Below are 21,143 nucleotides of genomic sequence, written 5' to 3'. Positions count from 1 at the left end.
TATATGGAAATGCTGCCATAAAAGGCATGGCTATTCACGCGAAATAGTGGTTAGGTAGAATAGTCATAAAACACTGGGAATGAATGTGCATATTTGCATGATTTTCTGTGTTCTCCCTTTTCTTACACAGCAGATCAGAATAGACATAACACAGAGAGGTAGAAAACAAAGGAGGAGGGGAAGAAAGCAGATTGACTCTGAGCAGCCATTTTGTGCTTTCTCACTCAGTCCAGCCAGACAGCTTCCTTCCAGGCTCTGAACCTCTGCTGGGTCCAAGATTTATAGCAAATTAATACTTCTTCTCTCTCACCGTCCTGTCAGCCTAGGGAGACATTTTATCACGGTAAATCAGGCACTTTAACTGAATTTTGCATGAAAGTCTGGAAGAAGAATGGCCCAAGGCACAATTTAGTTGAATGCCCCACCTAGTTACCATTGCACAGTGTACCTATCCATAGAGACACATTGCTACATACATGACAGTTCTTTCAGAGCAGGGGTAGGCAGCCTTTTTAAGCCGGGGACCGGGTTGCTGTCCCTCAGGACAACTGGGGGCCGAAGCCAAAAAAATAAATAAAATAATTTTTAAAAAAAATAAATATAATAAACGCGGACAAATGTAGGACAAATTTTTCAAATGGATAGGATTTAAAAAATATGGAGATCACGTGAAAAAAAATTACTGATTTTTTAAAAGTATAATAAATGCGTTTCTGAGGCTTCTATAGACAATTGCCCCCAAAAAGGCCCTGGCAGCAATCGGTGGCAGGACTGGGGCTGGGCCGGTCCCAAGGCCTCGCCGGGCTGCATTTCGCCCATGGGCCGTAGGTTGCCTACCCCGTTTCAGACCATGTTCCTTTCCCATCCCCACGCAAGTGAAGAATGGTGAGGACATCAAGAGAGAGGTATGGGTGCTATTAAAACTGTATCACACTCTCATTTGCTCAAGGTGGGGTACACCAATCCTTTCAATAATGTATGTGTGTGTATGCCCTTTTTGCCAAAGGGCAAAACGGGACAATCCAGGAAGAAACAATAAAACAAACACTCTATACAAAAGGTAAATCCCCACCACCCCACCAGTTTTCACCCCTAGAGTTGCCTGCCTGATACTGATCTGAGGAATATATACTGTATGTACATCATGAAAGTCAGTCTGAGGGTTGGACTAGAAACTGGAGACCAGGGGTTGAAGCCAGCCCTCAACCCAGCCCCAGAGAAACAGTTGAAGTGCAAACCTGTGGGTGGGAAATGCAGTGATAATAGATCAAGGGTCCCAGGTAAGGCATTAATGCACATGGCCCCCCCCTCATTCCACATTGTACATATTTGGTTAATAAAGGCATGTAAATGCAGTGCTATTGATGTTCTAGAACTGGAAGGTGAGCGCTAGTACTGAAAAAGACATCCATTGTTGTTGTTCCAATTCCTACTAGTTGTTGTTCCAATTCCTACCCAAGTAGGTCGTCAAAACTAACACTTAAGATAGGAAGAAAATATCAGGTTCACCAGACAGATGTGGGCTTCAGATCAAATATTCAGATGCAATTTGATGAAATCTTTATAAAGAATTTATAATTCTTTATTTGTGGCGTTCCTATCAACTTATCCCCACCTCACTTGTTTTCATAATAAAAAAATAAATAAAAAGTGGGATTCCAACAATATCAGTTACTTTTAATGAAGCAAGAGGGGTTTTTTATGCTATGCATTCATTGAAAAATAAAGCTTTGATAGTTATTAATGCTTCAACATTTGCACCGATCCTACCTTTGAAATTAAAAATCCATGTTGTTGTTGAAATAGATTTTTAAGTGTCTGTTCTGCAGAATCCCATCCTTCTTCACTATTTTCTGGCACAAGTCCTCCTCTGATGATTGTGTGGTTTCGTCACGTATCAAGGGAAGAAAACTCTTTGGTTCCACAAGTACGACCTTCTTCTTTTCTTGCTGTGCTGTGCTTGCTTAATGTCTGTATTGCGAACCAAAATAACCTTTAAAAATGGTTAACTACTTGATGCCAAGTTGTGAATTGTATTTGTCCAGAAAATCGCCATCTAAACTGAATATTGAAAGGAAAGAAGAACAAGAGTTAGTTCACTACTTTGGGAAATGCGCAATAGTGATGTTCAAGTACCAAGGAAGGTGGGAAATGTGTACAAAAGAGGAATTTGAAAAGCATAAGTAAAATGACAATCTGTCGCTTTCTTAAAAAGGAAAGGAAACAGAAGAGTTTCAAAGAATTTGAAAAAGTGAAGCACCCAACTTCACGTGTAGTGAGAGTCAAACTAGACATATATGAGAGAAAATCACTACTTTGCCACATGGCCAACACATCATCCTGGATTGTTTTTGTGGGAATGAAGAAACTACATTTTGCCACATTAGGGGAAATCTAAAGAGAGGTACAATGGACTGGGACTTGACTATTTGAGATGTCTATGTCCAACAAAGGTGAAACATTTTTCTAAAACATTTGAACTACATGTGACATGTTTTACCAAAACAGAACCTTAAAAAATGCTTCTTAATGCAAAGACCTTAGAAGACTTCTTTAGAAATTCAGTGTCCTCTCCCTAACAAGGATCCTGTGGATGTGAGGCAACTTGGATCTCAGCAGGTGCATCTCTTTTTGTTTTGTGAATGGAACTTAAAATTTATTTATTTCCTGCAGTATCCACATGGACAGAAGGAGGAGGGGGCCACATGCATGAATTTCCCTTAGGAACCATCTGAACATGGCCTGCACATCCTGGAGATTCAGAGGGCACCACCTCAATCCCCCAGAGCCTCCAAGTCCTGTGAGGTAGCTGCCATGCAGGGTTGCAAGGGAACCCTCATCCCTCCAGATCTTGCTGTGGCCCGAAGAAGTCAACCCAATTCTAATTTTTGCCTCTACCTGCTACTAGGTTTTGCAAGTCTGATCTGAACTGAGAATATCTGGACAAAGTGCAGGTTTGGGACTAACACTGTTGTAATTTTGATAGATACAGATAGATAGCAACCACATTAAAACATGAGCTGTACTAGAACATCAAGTCTGTTGAATAAATACCATGCCACCAGAGCATGGTACTGTGGCATTTGTGGCATGCGGCGTATAAATACCATGCCACCAGAGCACTGCAAAGCTGCCTGCCATTTGGTCAAATTTGCAGTGTGACGATGGCTTGGGAATGGTATCTGAGTGTGCAGCGTCTAAATGACATGCTCTGATGCCATCACAAACTGGCACAAAAGTGCAGTCTATTTCACACCATAGTTTGGAGGTTAGAAGTGGTTCTTCTTACACCCATAAGACTTACCCAGGGCTGAAATTTAGAGTAATTGTCTGAGGGAGAAGCTAATGGGGAATGAAGAGGGATTGACCCTGCTTAACTTCTATTATTAGATGGGATCTGGTGCCTTGAAGGTATTTACGCCCTCCTTACAGTAAATCTGCTTCTACCAAGTCATGCTTACTTATGTATCGACAGACATCAGTTTGTGTTGAAAATTGTCTTGGAAGATGAATAAGGTTATACATCCTTGATAAATAATTTGTGAAGAACAAATGATACTCAGAGGTTGGAGGATGGAATTCTCTTCATGCAATGTTGACTACTGCCCACAGTCAATAATTCAAAACACAACATAACAACAGACAAGGGAAGCTCAGCTATAGAGATTAGAGAAAATAAGTTTTATTTAGAGTTATGTAAATTTCAGCATAGGCCAGAAACAACTTGAAGGCACACAACAACAGCAAACGATTACGATCATGTGATTTAAAGAGTGTATAAATGGTTTCTGAAACTAGAAACAGAAGATAAGCCCATAAAAGAGTACATGGTAAAGTGGGCTGGCAATTTTAGAGTCAATATTCATATAGCTATATTGGGGGTGGTGGGGTGGGAATGTGGTCCATAGATACAAAAATTATATATATATCTAAGATTTATATGTTCATCCAAAAAAAGTTAGAACTAGCCAGAAATAACTGTTAGGGGCCAGTTAAAGCTAGCCAGAAATAATTAGTTGGGTCTGTACTAGTAGAATAATATTTTTTTCTCTTAATTTTTATTTTCATTACAGTCAGGATTGAGGGTCAAATCCCTACTGTGTATTAGTTGTGTGTCTTTTTTTCTTACTCTTTTTTCTCTCGCTTGTTTTTTTTTTATTATTCCTTCCCCCTTTACCCATCATTTTCTCTTCTTCTATCCCCTCACCTAGTTTCTTCATTTTTGACTGAACTTCTACTCTCATCATATAGTAAAATAGGCTGGGTCTGATAGGAATCAGAATCCAACAACATCCAATGAGCTGAAACTTTCCCACCGCTAAGGTCTGGAATAAAATGAAGAAGAGATTATTTTCTTCCAAAAACAACATCCAAGAATTTTCTTTTCTTGAACTGAATCTCATTGAAACCAGCTGCACCAAGAAGGCCACTATACTCAGATAGGGTCCGTTCTTTTCCTTCAGTATAAAGCAGCATCCTCATGGAGTAGATGTGGGCTTCTATAGGCCCACTTCTGTCTTCATTGAGAACTGTTTCCACTATTAATACACCACCACCTGTTAATTGGAAAAAGAAGATAGCATTACCTAATTTTGCAAATATTTTGAATTGGTCCCTCTCATGAAAAATACTGTATATATTCATGTATAAGTCTAGAAATTTAGGTCAAAAATTGACCCAAAAAACCTGATTTGACTTATCCATGTGTTAATGTAAGTAATGTACCTTAACTCTTATTTAAAAGAAGAAACCATCCCCTGGTGAAAAGCAAGAGTATAATCTGTCCTGGAAGCACTGACTCTCTCTACTCTCTCATCCATCCAGCCTTAAGACTGAGCACAAAGAGTTATGCTGGAATATTGTAAATTCTTTGACATGGTTTTGCTTTGCTTCATCCTTTAGATCCTTTGCTATATTCCCCTAAGTCTTACCCTCGACTTATCCACGGGTCATATCAAAATCCATAATTTTGCCCCTCAAACTTACCCTCGACTTATACATGAGGTCGACTTATAGTCGAGTACATACGGTGTCAGTGTACAAATGTGTGTCAGTGTACAAAGAAAGAAGAAATGTTTGGACGATATCTACTCAAGATATGCTCAAGGTGTTTGGCTCACACTGACCTCTCCACAGACATGATTACACACCTCAGCACATATAAATGGGAAATCGTAATCCTCCTGCTTCTACCCAGGGAGATCTAATGATCATTGGAGGGATTATTTGGAGGGTGAGATGGGAATAGCAAGGAACTATGGTCAGCCCCCCACATTCACAGGCACAGCCCCCCTTCACAAAAGTAGAATACCACAAATATAGGTGAATATAAATAAAAACTACAAATGCTATTTTATTCTTTAAGAATTTCTAGGTCCTCCAGCATGGCTCTATGATGGAAGATGACCAAAGAATCATGGTGGAGGACTTAGAGATTCCTAGAGAGAACATGCTAATCAAATCCACAGATCATCAAATCTGCAAAAGGGAAAACAGTGAATGTGGGGAGCTGACTGTATACTGAGACTGCCATTTCCCACGGTGTCTAGTTAGCAATGGTTATTCCCCTGCAGTCCAGATTAGTGGCTTCCCTCCAACTTTGGAGTGCATACAGGAAAAAGTTACAGGAAGTGTACCCCTCTTCTACAAGAGCTCATATAGAATGTTCCCACTTTTGCAAATAAACACACACAAACACATAAACATGCACTGTGCAGGTTCTAGATGTCTGGGAAAGGGCCTAAGATTGCCTTTAAGACATGATGGCTCTGATAACCACTTAGGAACAAAATTCTTACAATGCACACTCTGATAGTTACCCAGGCCGAGATGCTGTTTGACTGCAACTCCAGCATTCTTCACCATTAGCTGTGCTCATGAAGGATGACAGAAGGTATGACTACTGCACATGGAGTAATGCAGTTTGCCCAAACCTACTTTAACTGATTCTCATAACAGAAAAATTTGATCCCACCTCAAATTAGATGTTGAAAACTTTCTATCCATTAGGACTCATTAACTGCTGCTTCTGGGGAAAATGCAGATAATGGGCCTGAGAATGTTGCATTCACATGATACTTGAAGAATGAAGGATACCTCTAGAGAACCCAAAGAAGATTTCAAGGGGGGAAATAGAGTAGCTCAGTTGTAGAGCTCATGCTTGGAATGCAAAAAGCCGAAGGTTGAACCTCTGTCCCCTCCATATAAGGCTGGAAAAGAATCATACCTCAAACCCTGGATTATTGCTGTGGATAACAGTCTGGACAGCATGTTGTTTCTCAACATTTGAGAAACTAAGACTCTAGCAAACAAATTAAAGACAATGCATATAGCGAGACCTTGTCCATCAGACAAGGGAGATTACCGCACTAGGGTAAAAGCGTTCCCCAATGTGTTCTCACGGGTGTGAGCCTGGAACGTGATGAGGGCCAGAACGCTAGTTTACCGCACAGCGGAATGCCGCCGTCGCCGCCGGCCGTTCCAAATGTGTTCCAAATGTGTTCCCAATGTGTTCCAGGGAGGCAATGGCCTCCCTGGAACACATTTGGAACGCCCAGCGGCGACGGCGGCGTTCCGCTGTGCGGTAAACTAGCGTTCTGGCCCTCATCACGTTCCAGGCTCACGCCCGTGAGAACACATTGGGGAACGCTTTTACCCTAGTGCGGTAATCTCCAAGGAGTGAGGAGTGCTCACTTCTTCATCAGAGTATGCAAAGAGAAGCCTTGTCCTCATCTTATACTATCTAAGCACACATACCAGGTTTACAGGCCTTGTGTAGTTTAGTTAGTAGAGTCAAACATTTCTCATCATCCCAGTCATGGAGAACTCTAGCCAATATATACAGATCAGCTTCAGGGAATGGATCATTAAAAAAAATCACCTGTAATATAGGAAGAGACAAATTATTTCTACCTTTTGTAATATGCTTTTTTATTTAGCAGTACAATGTGTTCTCAGTATCAGTGCGGGGTTGATTCCAGGATTCTCTGAGGATACCAAAAAGTGAGGATGCTCAAGTCAACATTTAAAACTTTAAATTACTTGCACTCGACAGTAGCCAGGCTAAGAAACAGTCCTAGGGCAGTTGAAGAGCTATAGTGGCAAGTCCTGGGTAACAGGCATGCATTATATCTGCTGAAACAGGAAGAATGTTCACCTGGTGTCCAGGCCTCCCCACCACAACTTCCTCTACTGCCCTGGTATAGTTTCTTGGCCTGGCTGCAATCAATCCAGGTTTAAAGAGAAGTTTCTTCATTTCAATCTGTTGCTGCTCAAATCTACAGATAGTCACAGATATTGTATAAACCAAGAAGATTTATTGCCTGTAGGAAAGGATAAAAGTCCTAATGACATTCCATGTACAGAAGCATGTTGGTTTGAGAGCAGAAATTTACTTTACCATTGTTGAAAGGGCACTGTCTTCCCCTGGGCTGAGGTCAGCAGGTTATTTTAGACCAATTTAGAGGGTGGAGTAAAAACTGTGAGGCACACATAGATTTAGGGTTGCCATAACCCGGCGGTGGGTGGGTATTTCCCGCTTTTGGACCATCTGCACGGTCACAGTACGCTTTGTTGTTTGCCCCCCAGCTTTGTTATTGCGCCACTATGGCGGTGCCTTTGGCTGCTCTTGTGGCCGCCACCGCCGCCACCACCATTGCAGCCGTCGCTGTGTGGCCTGCTGTGGCTGCTCCTCTGGCCGCTGCCACTGCCGCCGCCGCTGCTGCCGCCACGGTTCGCCTCCGCAAGCTGGGCCTGCTGCCTGTGCTGAGCCCCGCACCTCCAAGCGCCCACACTCACATTTAATCTTCCCGGGCGCACTGGAGTGCCACCTACTATTGGCTGGCAGGCTGGGCCTGGCTGGCCAATAGCGGAACAGCCCGCCCCCTGCTTCAGTAGTCTATGACTGCTGACAGGGGCGGGGCTGTTCCAGCTCTCTGCCCCCATTGGCCGCCCAGGTTAAAGAGGATGAGCTCTCCTCTGCTTACTTCCTGGGCCGGCAAAGGACTGGAGCGGAGGGCAGCCCCAGCTGCAACAAAAGCAGCAGCAGCAGCAGCAAAAGGGAAAGGAGAGGACCAAAGGTAGGCCTCTCTGGGCCAGGGTGTGTGTGTTTTTGGCTTCCACGTTTATCATCATCATCATCATCCAAAGTCCTAGCTGTGTGAGTGTGAGTGAGTTTGCAAAGGGACCTTCCACGTTTATTATTATTATTATTATTATCATCATCATCATCATCCAAAGTCCTAGCTGTGTGAGTGTGAGTCAGTTTGCAAAGGGACCTTCCACGTTTATTATTATTATCATCATCATCATGATCATCATCATCATCATCATCATCCAAAGTCCTAACTGTGTGAGTGTGAGTCAGTTTGCAAAGGGACCACCATTCCCAGAATTCCATAGCATTCAGCCGAGGCAGTTAAAGTTGTCTCAAACCAGATGATTTCTCCAGTGTAGACGCAGCCCAAGCCTTTTGCCTCTCTTATGTCTGAGATTTCAAAGCCCAGCCCTGGCACCACAACAAACTACAAATCCCAGGATTCCATAGGATGGAGTGATGAGAGTGAAAGCAGTGTGGCAGCAGCCTAAGTGTGCTTAATGCAGTTCTTAACATGGTGCACCTCTTGCCTACAGAGTCTCCCAGGCCCCAGCGGGGCCTTAGAGTCCTCCAAGGCCTCACTGGGGCTTGGGAGAGGCTGTCTCCCAGGCCCAGCAAGGTTCCTTGGAGAAGGTTTAAAAATGTAGGACCTTTTTTTTTTTTGGTTAATTTCCTGGCCAGGAAATTTTAAAAAAAAGTCCTACATTTTTAAACATTGTCCTACATTTTTCCTGGTTTTGAGGTCCTCTGGGATGGCAACCCTACATAGATCTGTCCTAAGGGCTCAGGACAACTGGCCAGAGAGCTCCCACTGCTTTCTCCCAGCAACTGCCACCTGAGGAAAAAGCCTTCTGCAGGTGACAACTATAGGAATGTACAAGATTTGTTTTGTGCACAGTACAATGGGACTAGTACAATATAGGCTGATGGTAGGGACAGGAGTACTCAGGATGTTCTGGGTATTAAAAAGGTAAAGTTGCATTGATAGTATCAGGAAATCCACCTTGGTATAGGAGAGCAGATAACCAGAAGGAGTTGAACAATAGATTACAAGAAAGCTGTCTGTCATGCATGTTCGGGTAAATTGCCAACCATTCCTGAAGCTAGACAAAGAAGGTAAAAGAAACAACCCAAAGGTAGTGAGCTCAAAATCCAAGAAAGTGGCAACAGGCCTAAAAACAGAAAGTGAGGGGAAATGGAAGGGACCATTTAGTGCCCAATTACCTCCACATCCACTGCTCACTTTAAGTAAGTGTTCATGCTTCTCTGGTACTCAGAATATTTAAGTAAATACTATGGGTCCCTTATACATGGATTGTAGAGGGAAGCATTTTCTAAATTTTAACCTACGTATGACTACAGAAATATATCTTACCGCCCTGGAAAGTAATCCGCTGTTCTTCTGAGGACACAAGATTCTTTGCTCTTTCCACCACTTCAGGAAGGTCAAAAATAGTCACCTTGGAATTTGGGTACAATGAAATATATTTTTTTGCAAGGGCATCACTACTTCCTTAAAAAAAAGAACAGAATGGGAAATAAAACAAACAAAACTACACACAATTATTTTATGTCTTTTGAACTTCTTCCTAAACTTTCTGCATGAAATTTCATTCAATAAATTCAATTTCTTTCAAGACTAGAGTCACAGATTATTAAAACGTAAAGAGAAGATGCGACTTACTAGAAAAGACAAAAATGCTCTGTAAGATAGAAGGCAGTAGGAAAAGAAGTACATTGCATCACAGATGGATAGACCTGATGAAGGAAGTCATAGTCTCTAATTCTTGAGGTTGTCTTAAATTCTAGTCAGCTCGTTAACAATAAAGAAAGAACATGGCTTGCTACCACTAGGTATGCTAGAGAAATTTATCACAGAGTCCTTATTTCAAAGGTCTGTCACTGCTGAGTTCAGCACATGTGGCTAATATCAGGTTCGGTTTATCCATTGGTGGAAGTTTTCCAGAATTAGAGATAGAAAGAATATTATAAAAAATATTTGGCAAATGGTTGAAAAATGTGCTTCTCAATTGTCAGGAAACCCTGACAAGGTGAATCCTGGATAGACAAGAATCTTTACAGTCCAGGACCTATACCACACAAAATATGCATTTTTTGTTCAAAAAGAGAAAGCAAGGGAGAGAGAGAGAGGAAAACTTCATGTAAAGATAAGGCAGATTTGAGCAGGCAGAGGGAAGGCAAATAATCTGTTAATAAATGAATAGTTTTTGAAGATTTATTTTTCCACTGAGAAGAAATTCCTAAAAATACTAATTGCTTCCTTACAGAATGAAATTAGTGAAGAATTGAATCTATAGCCAGAGGAGGAAATGTCAGAAACCCTAAGATAAACGGAACCCATAACAGGATCTTCTTGGCAATATTTGTTCAGAGATCTGCCTTTTGCTTCCTCTGATGCTGGGAGTGTATGACTTGCCCAAGGTCTAACAGTAGTTCAGCAGTGAATTGAACCCTACTGTCCAGAGTTATAGTCCAATGCTCTAACCACTACAACATGCTGAATCTTGAATAAAGAAAATACTGTGTATTAAAGTAATTATAGAATGTACAGTGGTATGGGGGTTACTACCACTTTTAATGTCAAAGAATCACAGGAATGAAAGGCAACCTGAGAGGTCACCCCTCAAGTCAATAGGGATTCAAACTCCAAAGAAAGAAAGAAAGGCAGCTGAGAATTTCTGCTACTTACCTCCCAAATCACAAACCACATGGAAACAAGACAGATCCAATGCAGACATTACATCCTCACCATACAGACTCCAAGCATCCTCCATGGCACTGGAGAATCTTTGCAGCTCTTCCTTTGAACTAGAAAATCAAAATCAGAATGGAAAATAAAACAGAAAAAATGACTGCATACAAATTCTGATATACAACTGCAGATTCACAGAATCAGAAAATCATAGAGTTGGAAGACACCTAAAGGATATCAAGTCCAACTCCCTACCAAGCAGGAATACCATTAAAAGCACCCCCAACAGATGGCCACCCAGCCTCTGTTTAAAAAACATTGTGCTGGCCTGTGGGCATGGTGAAGGCTTAGCATCCGCATGCTCCACACCCTAATGGCTTTGGTGCACACCCTTCTAGATGGTGTGCGCCATGATGACGTACTTCTGGTGCAGCACTCAAACAGTGCAGCACGACAGGGGCATCAGAAGGGCCCACCAGCACGCCCATGATGCCCATTCCAAGACGCAAAAAGATCGATTGCCGTTGCCCCAATCCAGGGCAAAAAGGTGCGGCATCCCACCCCCGTCTGTACAGCCCCTCTGTCTCCTTGAGGTAGAGTGTATTCCTGGTCCCTATATTTTGCATATTTTATATATTGTATTATAAAATATAATATTTTATATTATGTTTTGCACCAGGAGCCACTCACAAATCACAAGGTTGCAAGTGCAATACCAGCCAAGGGCTCAACCCTGACTCAGCCTAGCATCTTTCCCGAGATCACTAAAATGAGTACCCAGCTTGTTGGGGGTAATTAGCTTACACATTGTAAACTGCTTATGAGGTGCTGATATGCGGTATAGAAATTTACTTCCTACTGCAATATGTACACAAGAATTATATCACTTTGCAGAAAATATCTTCAGGCAGCAAACACAAAACAAACTACTTTTACCTGCAGTTGACCTTAAACCAATCTTTTTCTGAAGTGCCAAACACTGATTGAATCTGGTTTTTTCCTTCCCTGAAATATAACACTATTTCAATTACTTGAAAATTAGATAGCATAAATATCAAACCCAATGTCATATTCTCACATTATATTGACTCTGATGTGATGTGTAACACCAGAGTTCAAGAAACATGGGCAGGAAGCATTGTGAGGGCATGAGGGGAGGGAATTGATTGGAAAGGAGGGGAGGGAGTGGGAGATTTTACCATACACAAAGTAACAAATGATAGATATTCAAGCTAGAGTTTGAAAGAGAAGTACTAGGAGTCATATTGCAAAAATAGGTTGGCTAATCAAGCATAACAAAGTATTTCAGAAGAAAATCACCCTGTGCTTATTGATTATATCAAAGCCTTTGACTGCACAGATCATGAAAAAGTATGGCTCTGTCTGAAAGATAGTTGTGCCACATCATTTGATTGTCCTGATGTTCAACCTACTCTCTGGGCAAGAGGCCACTCCTGGGATGCAGCAGAATAGATTCTGGTAAAAGTATTAGGGGCATTTCATCACCCTACACCAGGGGTAGACAACCTGTGGCCCGCGGGCCAGATGCGGCCCAGCGAGGCCTTGGGACCGGCCCCAGCCCGGTCCTGCCGCCGATTGCCGCCGGGGCCTTTGGCCTCTCGCGCGCAGGGGCAATTGTCTATAGAAGCCTCAGAAACATGCATTTATATTAACATTTTTTAAAAAATCAGCTAATTTTTTCGCGTGTCCTCCACTTTTTTAAAAAAAAGTGTCCACAATTTGAAAATTTTGTCCTACATTTGTCCCGGTTTATTTATTTATTTAAACATTTAAAACATTATTTATTTATTTATTTATTGGCTTTGGCCCCCCCAGTTGTTTGAGGGACAGCAACCTGGCCCCCGGTTCAAAAAGGTTGCCTACCCCTGCCCTACACTCATACATATTGCTATGAGACAAAATTAACTTCACAGCACATAGCAAAGTTCCCACCCTTGAGAGGCTGTGTTTATTCCTCACCTTACAGCTTCTGCCAAGTATTGCAAACTTGGATAGGAGATATCAGAGAGTAACTTCATGTATTGATACTGGGACTTTGGGCTTGATTTAGCAAGGCAGAGATTAGCAAGTTCAGTGTTTCCATAAAGACCTTAAAATAAACAAGACAAAACATTATGTTGTAAAATCCTGATAGAAGGAAAATAACAGATAGGTAACAAGTAGGGAGAGCCAGTGTGGTGTAGTGGTTTGAGCACTGTGAACCCAGACAGGTGTGGGGGGGGGGGGGAGCGGCTTTCAGCTACTTTGTGGGTGTGACATTTAAACGATGCACACTCCCAATGCAGCCCAAAGCCACTCTTATGCCGCACTCTAGTCTTTAGGACCAAAGCAAAAATGAGCCAGGATAATCCTGCTCCTGATGATGCAGCTTTGGCAGTAGGCCATGCAGTCGCCGTGATCCCAGCCTGATAGTGGCCAGAGCAGCCTTGAGCCGCTCCTTCCCAGCTGTCTGCTCTTCCACTGAATTACCACTCAGGGTATCAGGGTTCAAATGCCTGCTCAGTCATGGAAACCCACTGGGAGATCTAGGGAAAGTCATACTCTTTCAGCTTCATAGGAAGGCACAGCCAAATCCCTTTGAACGTATTTTCCCCAGAAAATCCCATGTCATAAATAACCTGAAGATAACAAAGGGTTGCCAGATCTCAAGGCCTTGTTCTGAGACTCCAGTTTTCAGTGATCATCTCCAGTCTAGGCAAGGGGAAATTTGCAAGGATTAAATCATAGGTTGCTGAAACCTGCCAACATGCTTTAGGTGGATCATGATTTACTTACATAGGGGCTGAACAGATGGGTGGCGAAATGCTGCCCCTGTTTGGCCCGGATTGTTGCCGCATCACCCAAATGGTACAGCAATGATTCACTCCCCCTCAGGAGCAAAAAGAAGCTGCTGAAAGCAGCTTCCTGGATCGGGCGTGATTGGTGCGTTCACTTGCTGTGAATGCACCCCTTCCAGCCAGCATTGTTTGGGCACTGCACCATGCTCACATAATCATGGCACCCCTACCATGTGGACAGGGGTGACTCATGATGGCAGCATGCCACCAGACTGTAAATGCCCAGCCTCATCTAGCCCTAGTTCATCATCAGAACGGTGCAAATCGCCCATCTGTACTGTCCCTTAGTTTCCTCCTTTCATTCCAGTCATTGTATCAGAATGGCTCAGCCTCTGAGCCCATCTGAATCCAGCATTTGGCTAGGAGCAAGTGGGCTAGATTTAAAGGTTCCTTATCTTGTCTCCCTAAGGAGAGGAGAGGGAAGAATCCCCTCATATCATATTGATCTGTGAACGGCTCCTTTAACTAAGGCTTAATATCCAAATGGGAAAATATATGTTATCTCTTTGTGTGTTTGAATGGCAAGCTGTGAGCAACTGTGGCTAGTACTTGATGATCATCCCAGAACCTGAGGATGATCATCCCAGTCCCTGAAGATAACCAGGGGCTTCCCTAGGTAACAAAGTTTGGCCTAGTAGCCTCAGGGCCTAGGTGATCGTGAACTGACAATCCTACTACTAATGAATGTAGCATATGGTCACCAAGGGCCAGTCTACACAATGAAAATTCTCCTGGTAGAAAGCAAATAGCCATACTTTTACTGTAGCATTATCAGCTGTGTGGATGTCCTTGCATGGCAGAGGGCAAGCGGGTGGTCGGCCAGATGGGCAGATGGCTGTTACTGGGGGGGATACGTGATAATGGAATCAGGAGTGCATTTGTCTACATCTGTTTTTTTAAATACTGTGTGACTGACCGAAATTGCAAATTTGCATAAAATACACAAATATAGACTGGCCCCAAGAGGCAACCCAAGTTGCTTCCTTCCTCTGATATGGTTACCTTCATTGTCCTTCTTCTCAATTCTTAGTAACTTTAAACCCACACAGGCCTCCAGCAGCCTCTCCATTCCTACATGGCTGGTGCCCAGGCGTTCAGCGATAACTGTGGAGGTCAGGGTTTCTTCAGACTCCAACAGCAGATCAAATACTCCCAATTCACAGGCAGTAAACATAATCTGCAAACAAAAGGAATAATGTGTTCAGATACTTGGCAGTTATAAAGGTTCATTTTCTTTCTGTTGCTGCTGATAAGACCCATTTTAAAATTTGTAACAGACTAACAAACATTCTTTGTTTATAGAGTAACAGTGACCAAATACAATACAGTACTAAAATATGGACACCTTTAAGGAAGACAGGAGATGCTTTTGTTACACAAAAACTACTGCTAAATCAAGAGGATGGTGGAAGGTCCTATTCAAATCTCTGCAGTTCCCATCAGCCACTTTTTAATATGTCATTTAAAATGTCCCAGTTTCTCTCTCCCCTCCACTTTTGTTCTTTATCCTCAGTTTACTGAGGTTGCTGTAAACTGAGTTCAAAGTGATGTGGTTTCTTCGCTCAGTACTGCAACCCAGAGAGAGAGAGGATAAAAGCAGAGGGTGCAGGTACTTGACCTTCCCAGTGGGCTCAGGAAAAAGCAAACTACTGCAGCTCCCCATAGCTTGTGCATTCTTCCTCATTAGTAACTTTTGCTATTATTACCATGTTCTGCTGTTGTATGGCCCCATGTTCCCCAGTTTTCATTTGTAAAATGTTGCAATGTATGGTTGGAATAAAGAGGAAGACCTGCAATGGGAGAAGGTCTTCATCAAGAGCCCTGTAAATTCCATGAATGAGGCAGAAACACAAACTTTTTGAACTCCTCTAAGAGAGGATTGTCAAAGTAGAAAAACAGTTTGTGAGAGAAGTAATATTTGGATTCAACAGAGAGAGAGGGAGAGAGAGTTAATAACACACATGCATATATAAAAAGAATTAGTTAGCAATGTTAGAAAGAAAACGTTTGAACTCCATGTGAACTCTAAAGGGGTTTGGACTTCATATGAACTGTAGGGGTAATAGAATTGCTCATTAAGACATGGAAGAGATGAATGGTGTTATCTTTTGGCAAAAGGAAATTCTCCAGTTGATATGTGTGCCATCCCGAGCTGTGTGCCAAAAATAGATGGAATAGCATCCATAATCAAGGACAAAACAATAAAACAAAACAATATCATATACTAAAGATAAAATCCTTGCAACCCCACCAGTTTTGAGCTCACAGAGGTGCCTGCTTGCCTATTATACAGTGGACCCTTATTATCCACTGGGTTTGGTTCCAGGAACCCCGTGAATAACAAAATCCGTGTATGCTCAAGTCCCATTAAATAGAATGGCATAGCAAAATGGTGTCCCTTATATAAAATGGAAAAAAATCAAGATTTGATACTTGAAATTTTTACTTTTTTGGAATATTTTCAAGTCGTGGATGCTTGAATCCGTGTATAAAAAAATCTGTGTATAAGGAGGGCCAACTGTACTGACTTGATGGATATATATGAGCATCATGAGAGTTAGTGTGATACATATATATCCATCATGAGAGTTAGTGTGATTGGTCTGAGTGCTGGACTAGGACTTCTGGAGACCAGAGTTTGAATCTCAGCCATGAAAACCTACTGGGTGACTTTGGGCAAGTCCTGCCAACCAACGTGCTAGCAACTTCCCTCTGAACAAATCATGCCAAGATAACCCCATGATAGATTTGCTTTGAGATATCATATGTAGGAGCAATTTGAAGACACACAACGACAACTGTACCTACAAACATGCACATACTCCTTCCTTTGGGTGGGGATTTCACACACAAAGTTACACTTCCGAGTAATGCTCTTTACCGAGAGAGAGTCACCAGAAAGCCTTTTATTTCCTCCCTGCCAGCCCTAATGTACCTGGCTCTTTTCTCTGGCAGCCCCAGCAGCAGCTTTAGAACAACCCTGTGGGAAGTGAATCAAGGAATCCTATGAGTTAACAAGTAAAGCATGGGATGCACATGTGACCCTCTGGGCTCCAAGATGTATCAGCAGCGTAACAAAAAATGTGAATTTTTGAATTTATTGAGAGTTTACATATCTTATCTGTGAGTCACCTTCGGTCCTTAAAGGGAGGAAGGCAGCATAGAAATCAAATAACTAACTAAATATGAAGCAAAAGGCAGATTATTTTTCTACCACACATTCACTAAAAAAAGTGAAGCTTTGATCATTTTTAATGCTCTAACATTTTCATGGACATTATCTACTGATCTTACCTTTGAAATTAAAAATCCATGTTGTTGCTGAAATAAGCTTTTAAGCATTTCTTCTTCAGAATCCATCCTTTTCCACTGCTTTCTCACACAAGTCCTGCTTGATGATTGTGTGGTTTTAAACGTATCAAGGCAGAAACCTTTCTTTAGTGTCACAAGGAAGACCCTTTTATCTTCTTGCTGTGCTGTACTTGCTCAATGTCTCTATTACGAAACATAGGAGCCTTTAAGAAATGGTTAACTGATTGATGGCAAAAAATGGTGAACCAGATTTGCAAAAATGTGCCACAGTTGTCCAGAAAATCCCCATTTAAACTGAAATATGAGAAAAGAAAGAAGGGCACGCGCCCCAGGCACACGCACCATTAGAATTAATGGATGTCGCTCCTCCATGCACAATCAAGGTCATGGATCTGAGATCCTTTAGCTAAATCTTAATTTCCAAATGAGAAAATATGTTCTCTTTCTGTATATGTGTGTGCTTGAATGATAAACTGTGACCTAATACCTGATGCATAACGGTCGCTTTCCAGCTTCAATCAATCTTGGATGAAATGGATTTTCTAGACCCATTTCAAACCGGCTTCCGGGCGGGCTATGGAGTTGAGACTGCCATGGTCGCCTTAGTTGATGATCTCCGTCTGGGCATGGACAGGGGAAGCGTGTCCCTGTTAGTGCTTTTGGATATCTCAGCGGCTTTCGATACCATTGACCATGGTATCCTTCTGGAACGCCTGAGGAAGTTGGGTATCAAGGGCACTGCGCTCCAGTGGTTCCACTCCTACCTCTCGGGTAGATTCCAGATGGTGCAGCTGGGGGACGTCTGCTCCGATAAGAGGGAACTGACATCTGGTGTCCCTCAAGGAGCCATTCTGTCTCCCATGCTATTTAACATTTACATGAAACCGTTGGGAGAGATCATCCGGAGATACGGGGAGCGGTGTTATCAGTACGCTGATGACACCCAAATTTGTTTCTCTGTGTCTCCGACTGATGTAGTGAATAGGGATGGCGTCTCTCCTCTAAATGCCTGCTTGGAGTCGGTAATGGGCTGGATGAGGGAAACAAACTCAGTTTGAATCCAGAAAAAATGAAGGTACTGGTGATAGGTTCCCAGGGTCTGAGTGGTGAGATTTGCCATCCTGTCCTGAACGGGGTCATGCTCCCCTTGAAGGACTCGATTCGCAGCTTGGGAGTGCTCCTGGACTCGTTGCTCCAGCTGTCATCTCAGGTGGATGCTGCAGTCAGGAGCGCTTGTTATCAGCTTCGGCTGATACGCCAGCTGCGCTCCTACCTGGACCGGAGGGACCTTGAAACTGTAGTACATGCTCTGGTAACCTCTCGATTGGATTTCTGCAACGTGCTCTACATAGGGCAACCCTTGTACCAAACCTGGAAGCTACAGTTAATGCAAAATATGGCAGCAAGACTGGTCGCTGGGTGTTCCAGGTCAGATCATATAACACCAATCCTGAAAGATCTTCATTGGCTGCCTATACGCTTCCGGGCTCAATACAAGGTGTCGGTTATGACCTATAAAGCCCTAAATGGCTTGGGCCCAGGGTACTTAGAGGACCACCTCTCCCCATATAATTCGCCCCGCTTACTCAGATCAGCAGAGAAGAATCTGCTAGAGGTCCCAACTGCACATTATGCAAGGACCTCGCAACGGGCCTTTTCCATCTCGGCCCCAAGATTATGGAATAATCTTCCAGATGAGCTCCGCTCCACCACATCTTTAGATACTTTTAAGAAGAACCTTAAGACCTTCTTCTTTTCTGAAGCCTTCCCCCCATGAGATGTTACTTCATGTTTCACCCTCTCAGTTTGACAACCTTGTAATGTTTATGGATTTCCCGACTCAGCTGAACCTTTTGCTTTTATTGTTATTGTGACTGTTTTTAGATACTGTTTTAATTGTTTTTATCTTGATTTTTTTTACTTAAACTTGTACGCCACTTTGATCAAAAATTGGAAAAGCGGGATATAAATAAACTATTTATTATTATTATTATTATTATTATTGAGGGCCTTAAATAGGATGCAAGTTTTGATCCAGAAACCTCGAGGCCTGAGAAGATCCTGAACTGGCAACCCTACAGTGTATTGTCATCAAGGGACAACTGAAGTTTTTTACTTCTTCTAATATGGTTACCTTCATTGTTCTTCCTCTCCATTCTTAGTAACTTTAAACCCACACAGGCCTCCAGCAGCCTCTCCATTCCCATGTGGTTGGTGCCCAGACGTTCAGCGATAGCTGCGGAGGTCAAAGTGTCTCCTGACTCTAAAAGGAGATCAAATACTCCCAACTCACAGGCAGTAAACATAATCTGGAAACAAACAAGCGGGGGGGGGGGGGGGAGATCAGATACTTGGCAGTAATATAGGTTAACTCTGTTGTTGCTGCTGCTGTTATGACCCATTTTTAAATTTCTAAGGAATTAACAAAGCAAAAATGGCCAAATACAGTACTAGTAATATGAACACTTTTGAGGAAGACGTTTTTGTTATATAAAAACTACTGCTGTATCAAGCAGGTACTGGAAGATCCTAATCAAAGCTCTGCAGTTGCTGTCAACCACTTGTTAATATACCAATGAAATGTGAAGATCTACTTGAATTCAAGGCTGTTCTGTGCAAAGCTCTTGAAGGCAGAAGATGAGTTCCTTGAAAAAAATATGCAAAGTTGTACAAGACAGAGTCAAAAAAGGCAATAGTAAAGGGCAATGGGCTCTGTCCCCTTCCTAACTTGTTTCATTTTCAAGGCCTAAGTACAACTTTTGCACCTGTGCTGAATGGGAACTGTCTGGGGGTTGCTGTGGGCTGTGTCCCATCTATCCAAACAGTGAGACCACCCTGCTCCACCTGATAATTTGAGAATCCTGTATTTGCTTCCCCCAATTTCCCATTAACAACTGCACAGAAAGGCATGCTGTAAGCACCCAGGAGTATTCCTAGTTCACAAGAAAATAGTTGTGGACTGCCTGTGTTAGAAGCAGGTCATTGTGAGAGCAAGCTTCAAGCTGTTGCAAATATGAAATGCCATTGCAAACAGGGTATAACTATGAGGGTGTGGGGTATGTGGATCACACTGGGTAACACCTCAGAGGGGGATGGGGTGAAACCAAGTGCACTGGTGGGAAGGAGTGCTGAAGTTCCAGGTCTGGTTGCTTTGCTGGTAAGGTAGGAAAGGGAGTCTCCTCCCTTTCCCATGTGTCCAGCAGGCTGTGGGGTGACAGAAGAGGGTGTTGAATTCTGGGTCTTGTGGCTTTACTGGTGAGGCAGAAAAGGGAGTCTTCTCCCTCACTCACTCGGCCAGCTCCTCCTCCTCTAGCTCTTCGGCAGTAGCAGTAACTTGGTGGCTCAGTCAGGCAGCACACAGGAAGGCATATGGGGAAAGGAGCCAGGCTGCTCGTCCACAGTGAACTGCTGCTAATAGCCCATCTTGTTGAGAGGCTGCAGTGCCCCAAAGAACTGAGCATTAGCAGCAGTGGTATCAATAGGAATGTGAAGGACTTGGGCCACAGCCACCAATGCACTGGCAAATTGAGAGATGAGAGCAGCGGGCACAATATTTTCCCAAAGAAGCACCTTTGGATTCTGCTAGTTCTCACTGTGGCTTTCATTTCTTGGTTGTGGCAATAATTTAGAGATGAGATCCTGAACATTTTGGTTGCCTTTGCATAAATTTGAAATTAAACAAAAAACGAAACCCAGTGAGTACAATCCTCTGGCTGCCCCAATTCGGCAGGAACAGTGCCTGTTAGGGGTTTATTGTATGAACTTTAAAACCACCTCAAGCCTCCCCGACTGCAGTCAGGACACAGGATGGAGGAGGGGATTATCACATGCTAAATTGCCACTAATTGCTGGCTGCCATCAGCCTGGGCCCTAGCTGCGCTCTGCCAGCATTTTTTAGAAGTGAGAAAGCTTCCAACTTCAAAAAAGTTCTAGCAGAGCATGGCTGAGACCCGGCTTGGACTCATGTTGATGGCAGCCGGCGATTAGGCGGTGATTTCGCATGTGATAATCCCCACCTCCATCCTGTGTCCTGGTTGCAGTCCGGGAGGTTTGAGCCAGTTTTAAAGTTCATACAATAAGCTCTTTAATCTGTTTCACTTTTTAAGCTGCTTTTAAAATGCCCCAATTTCTTTTTCCTCTTTCCCTTTTTATCTTCAGCTTATTT

At 42.8% G+C, this 21,143-nt stretch overlaps 1 protein-coding gene across 1 annotated transcript; it reads right to left on the bottom strand.

The window, feature by feature from the left end:
• Positions 1-3,736: 3,736 nt before the first annotated feature.
• LOC121924700 (acetylserotonin O-methyltransferase-like) lies at positions 3,737-17,040 on the bottom strand. Its single transcript, XM_042456038.1, has 8 exons — positions 16,961-17,040; positions 14,669-14,843; positions 12,789-12,918; positions 11,745-11,813; positions 10,806-10,924; positions 9,467-9,608; positions 6,757-6,875; positions 3,737-4,556 (listed from the first exon to the last, which is right to left on the bottom strand). The coding sequence occupies exons 1-8, from the start codon at positions 17,024-17,026 to the stop codon at positions 4,348-4,350; spliced, it is 1,029 nt and encodes a 342-aa protein (XP_042311972.1). The 5' UTR covers positions 17,027-17,040; the 3' UTR covers positions 3,737-4,347.
• Between the last annotated feature and the right edge of the window lie 4,103 nt (positions 17,041-21,143).

The sequence above is a fragment of the Sceloporus undulatus genome, chromosome 3 (assembly GCF_019175285.1).
Source record: "Sceloporus undulatus isolate JIND9_A2432 ecotype Alabama chromosome 3, SceUnd_v1.1, whole genome shotgun sequence".
Taxonomy (NCBI): domain Eukaryota; kingdom Metazoa; phylum Chordata; class Lepidosauria; order Squamata; family Phrynosomatidae; genus Sceloporus; species Sceloporus undulatus.
The sequence above is the reverse complement of the archived record's forward strand: the minus strand, read 5'-3'. Positions and strand labels throughout refer to the sequence as shown.

What these genes read in the sequence shown, in the direction of transcription:
- LOC121924700 (XM_042456038.1), bottom strand. Translation starts at nt 17,026, where the DNA reads ATGGATTCTGAAGAAGAAATGCTTAAAAGCTTATTTCAGCAACAACAT. An exon ending in TGGTTTAAGGTCAACTGCAG is followed by an intron (nt 10,925 to 11,744) that starts GTAAAAGTAGTT and finishes TTGATTTTCTAG; the next exon opens with TTCAAAGGAAGAGCTGCAAA. An exon ending in TGTGGTTTGTGATTTGGGAG is followed by an intron (nt 9,609 to 10,805) that starts GTAAGTAGCAGA and finishes CTTTTTTTTAAG; the next exon opens with GAAGTAGTGATGCCCTTGCA.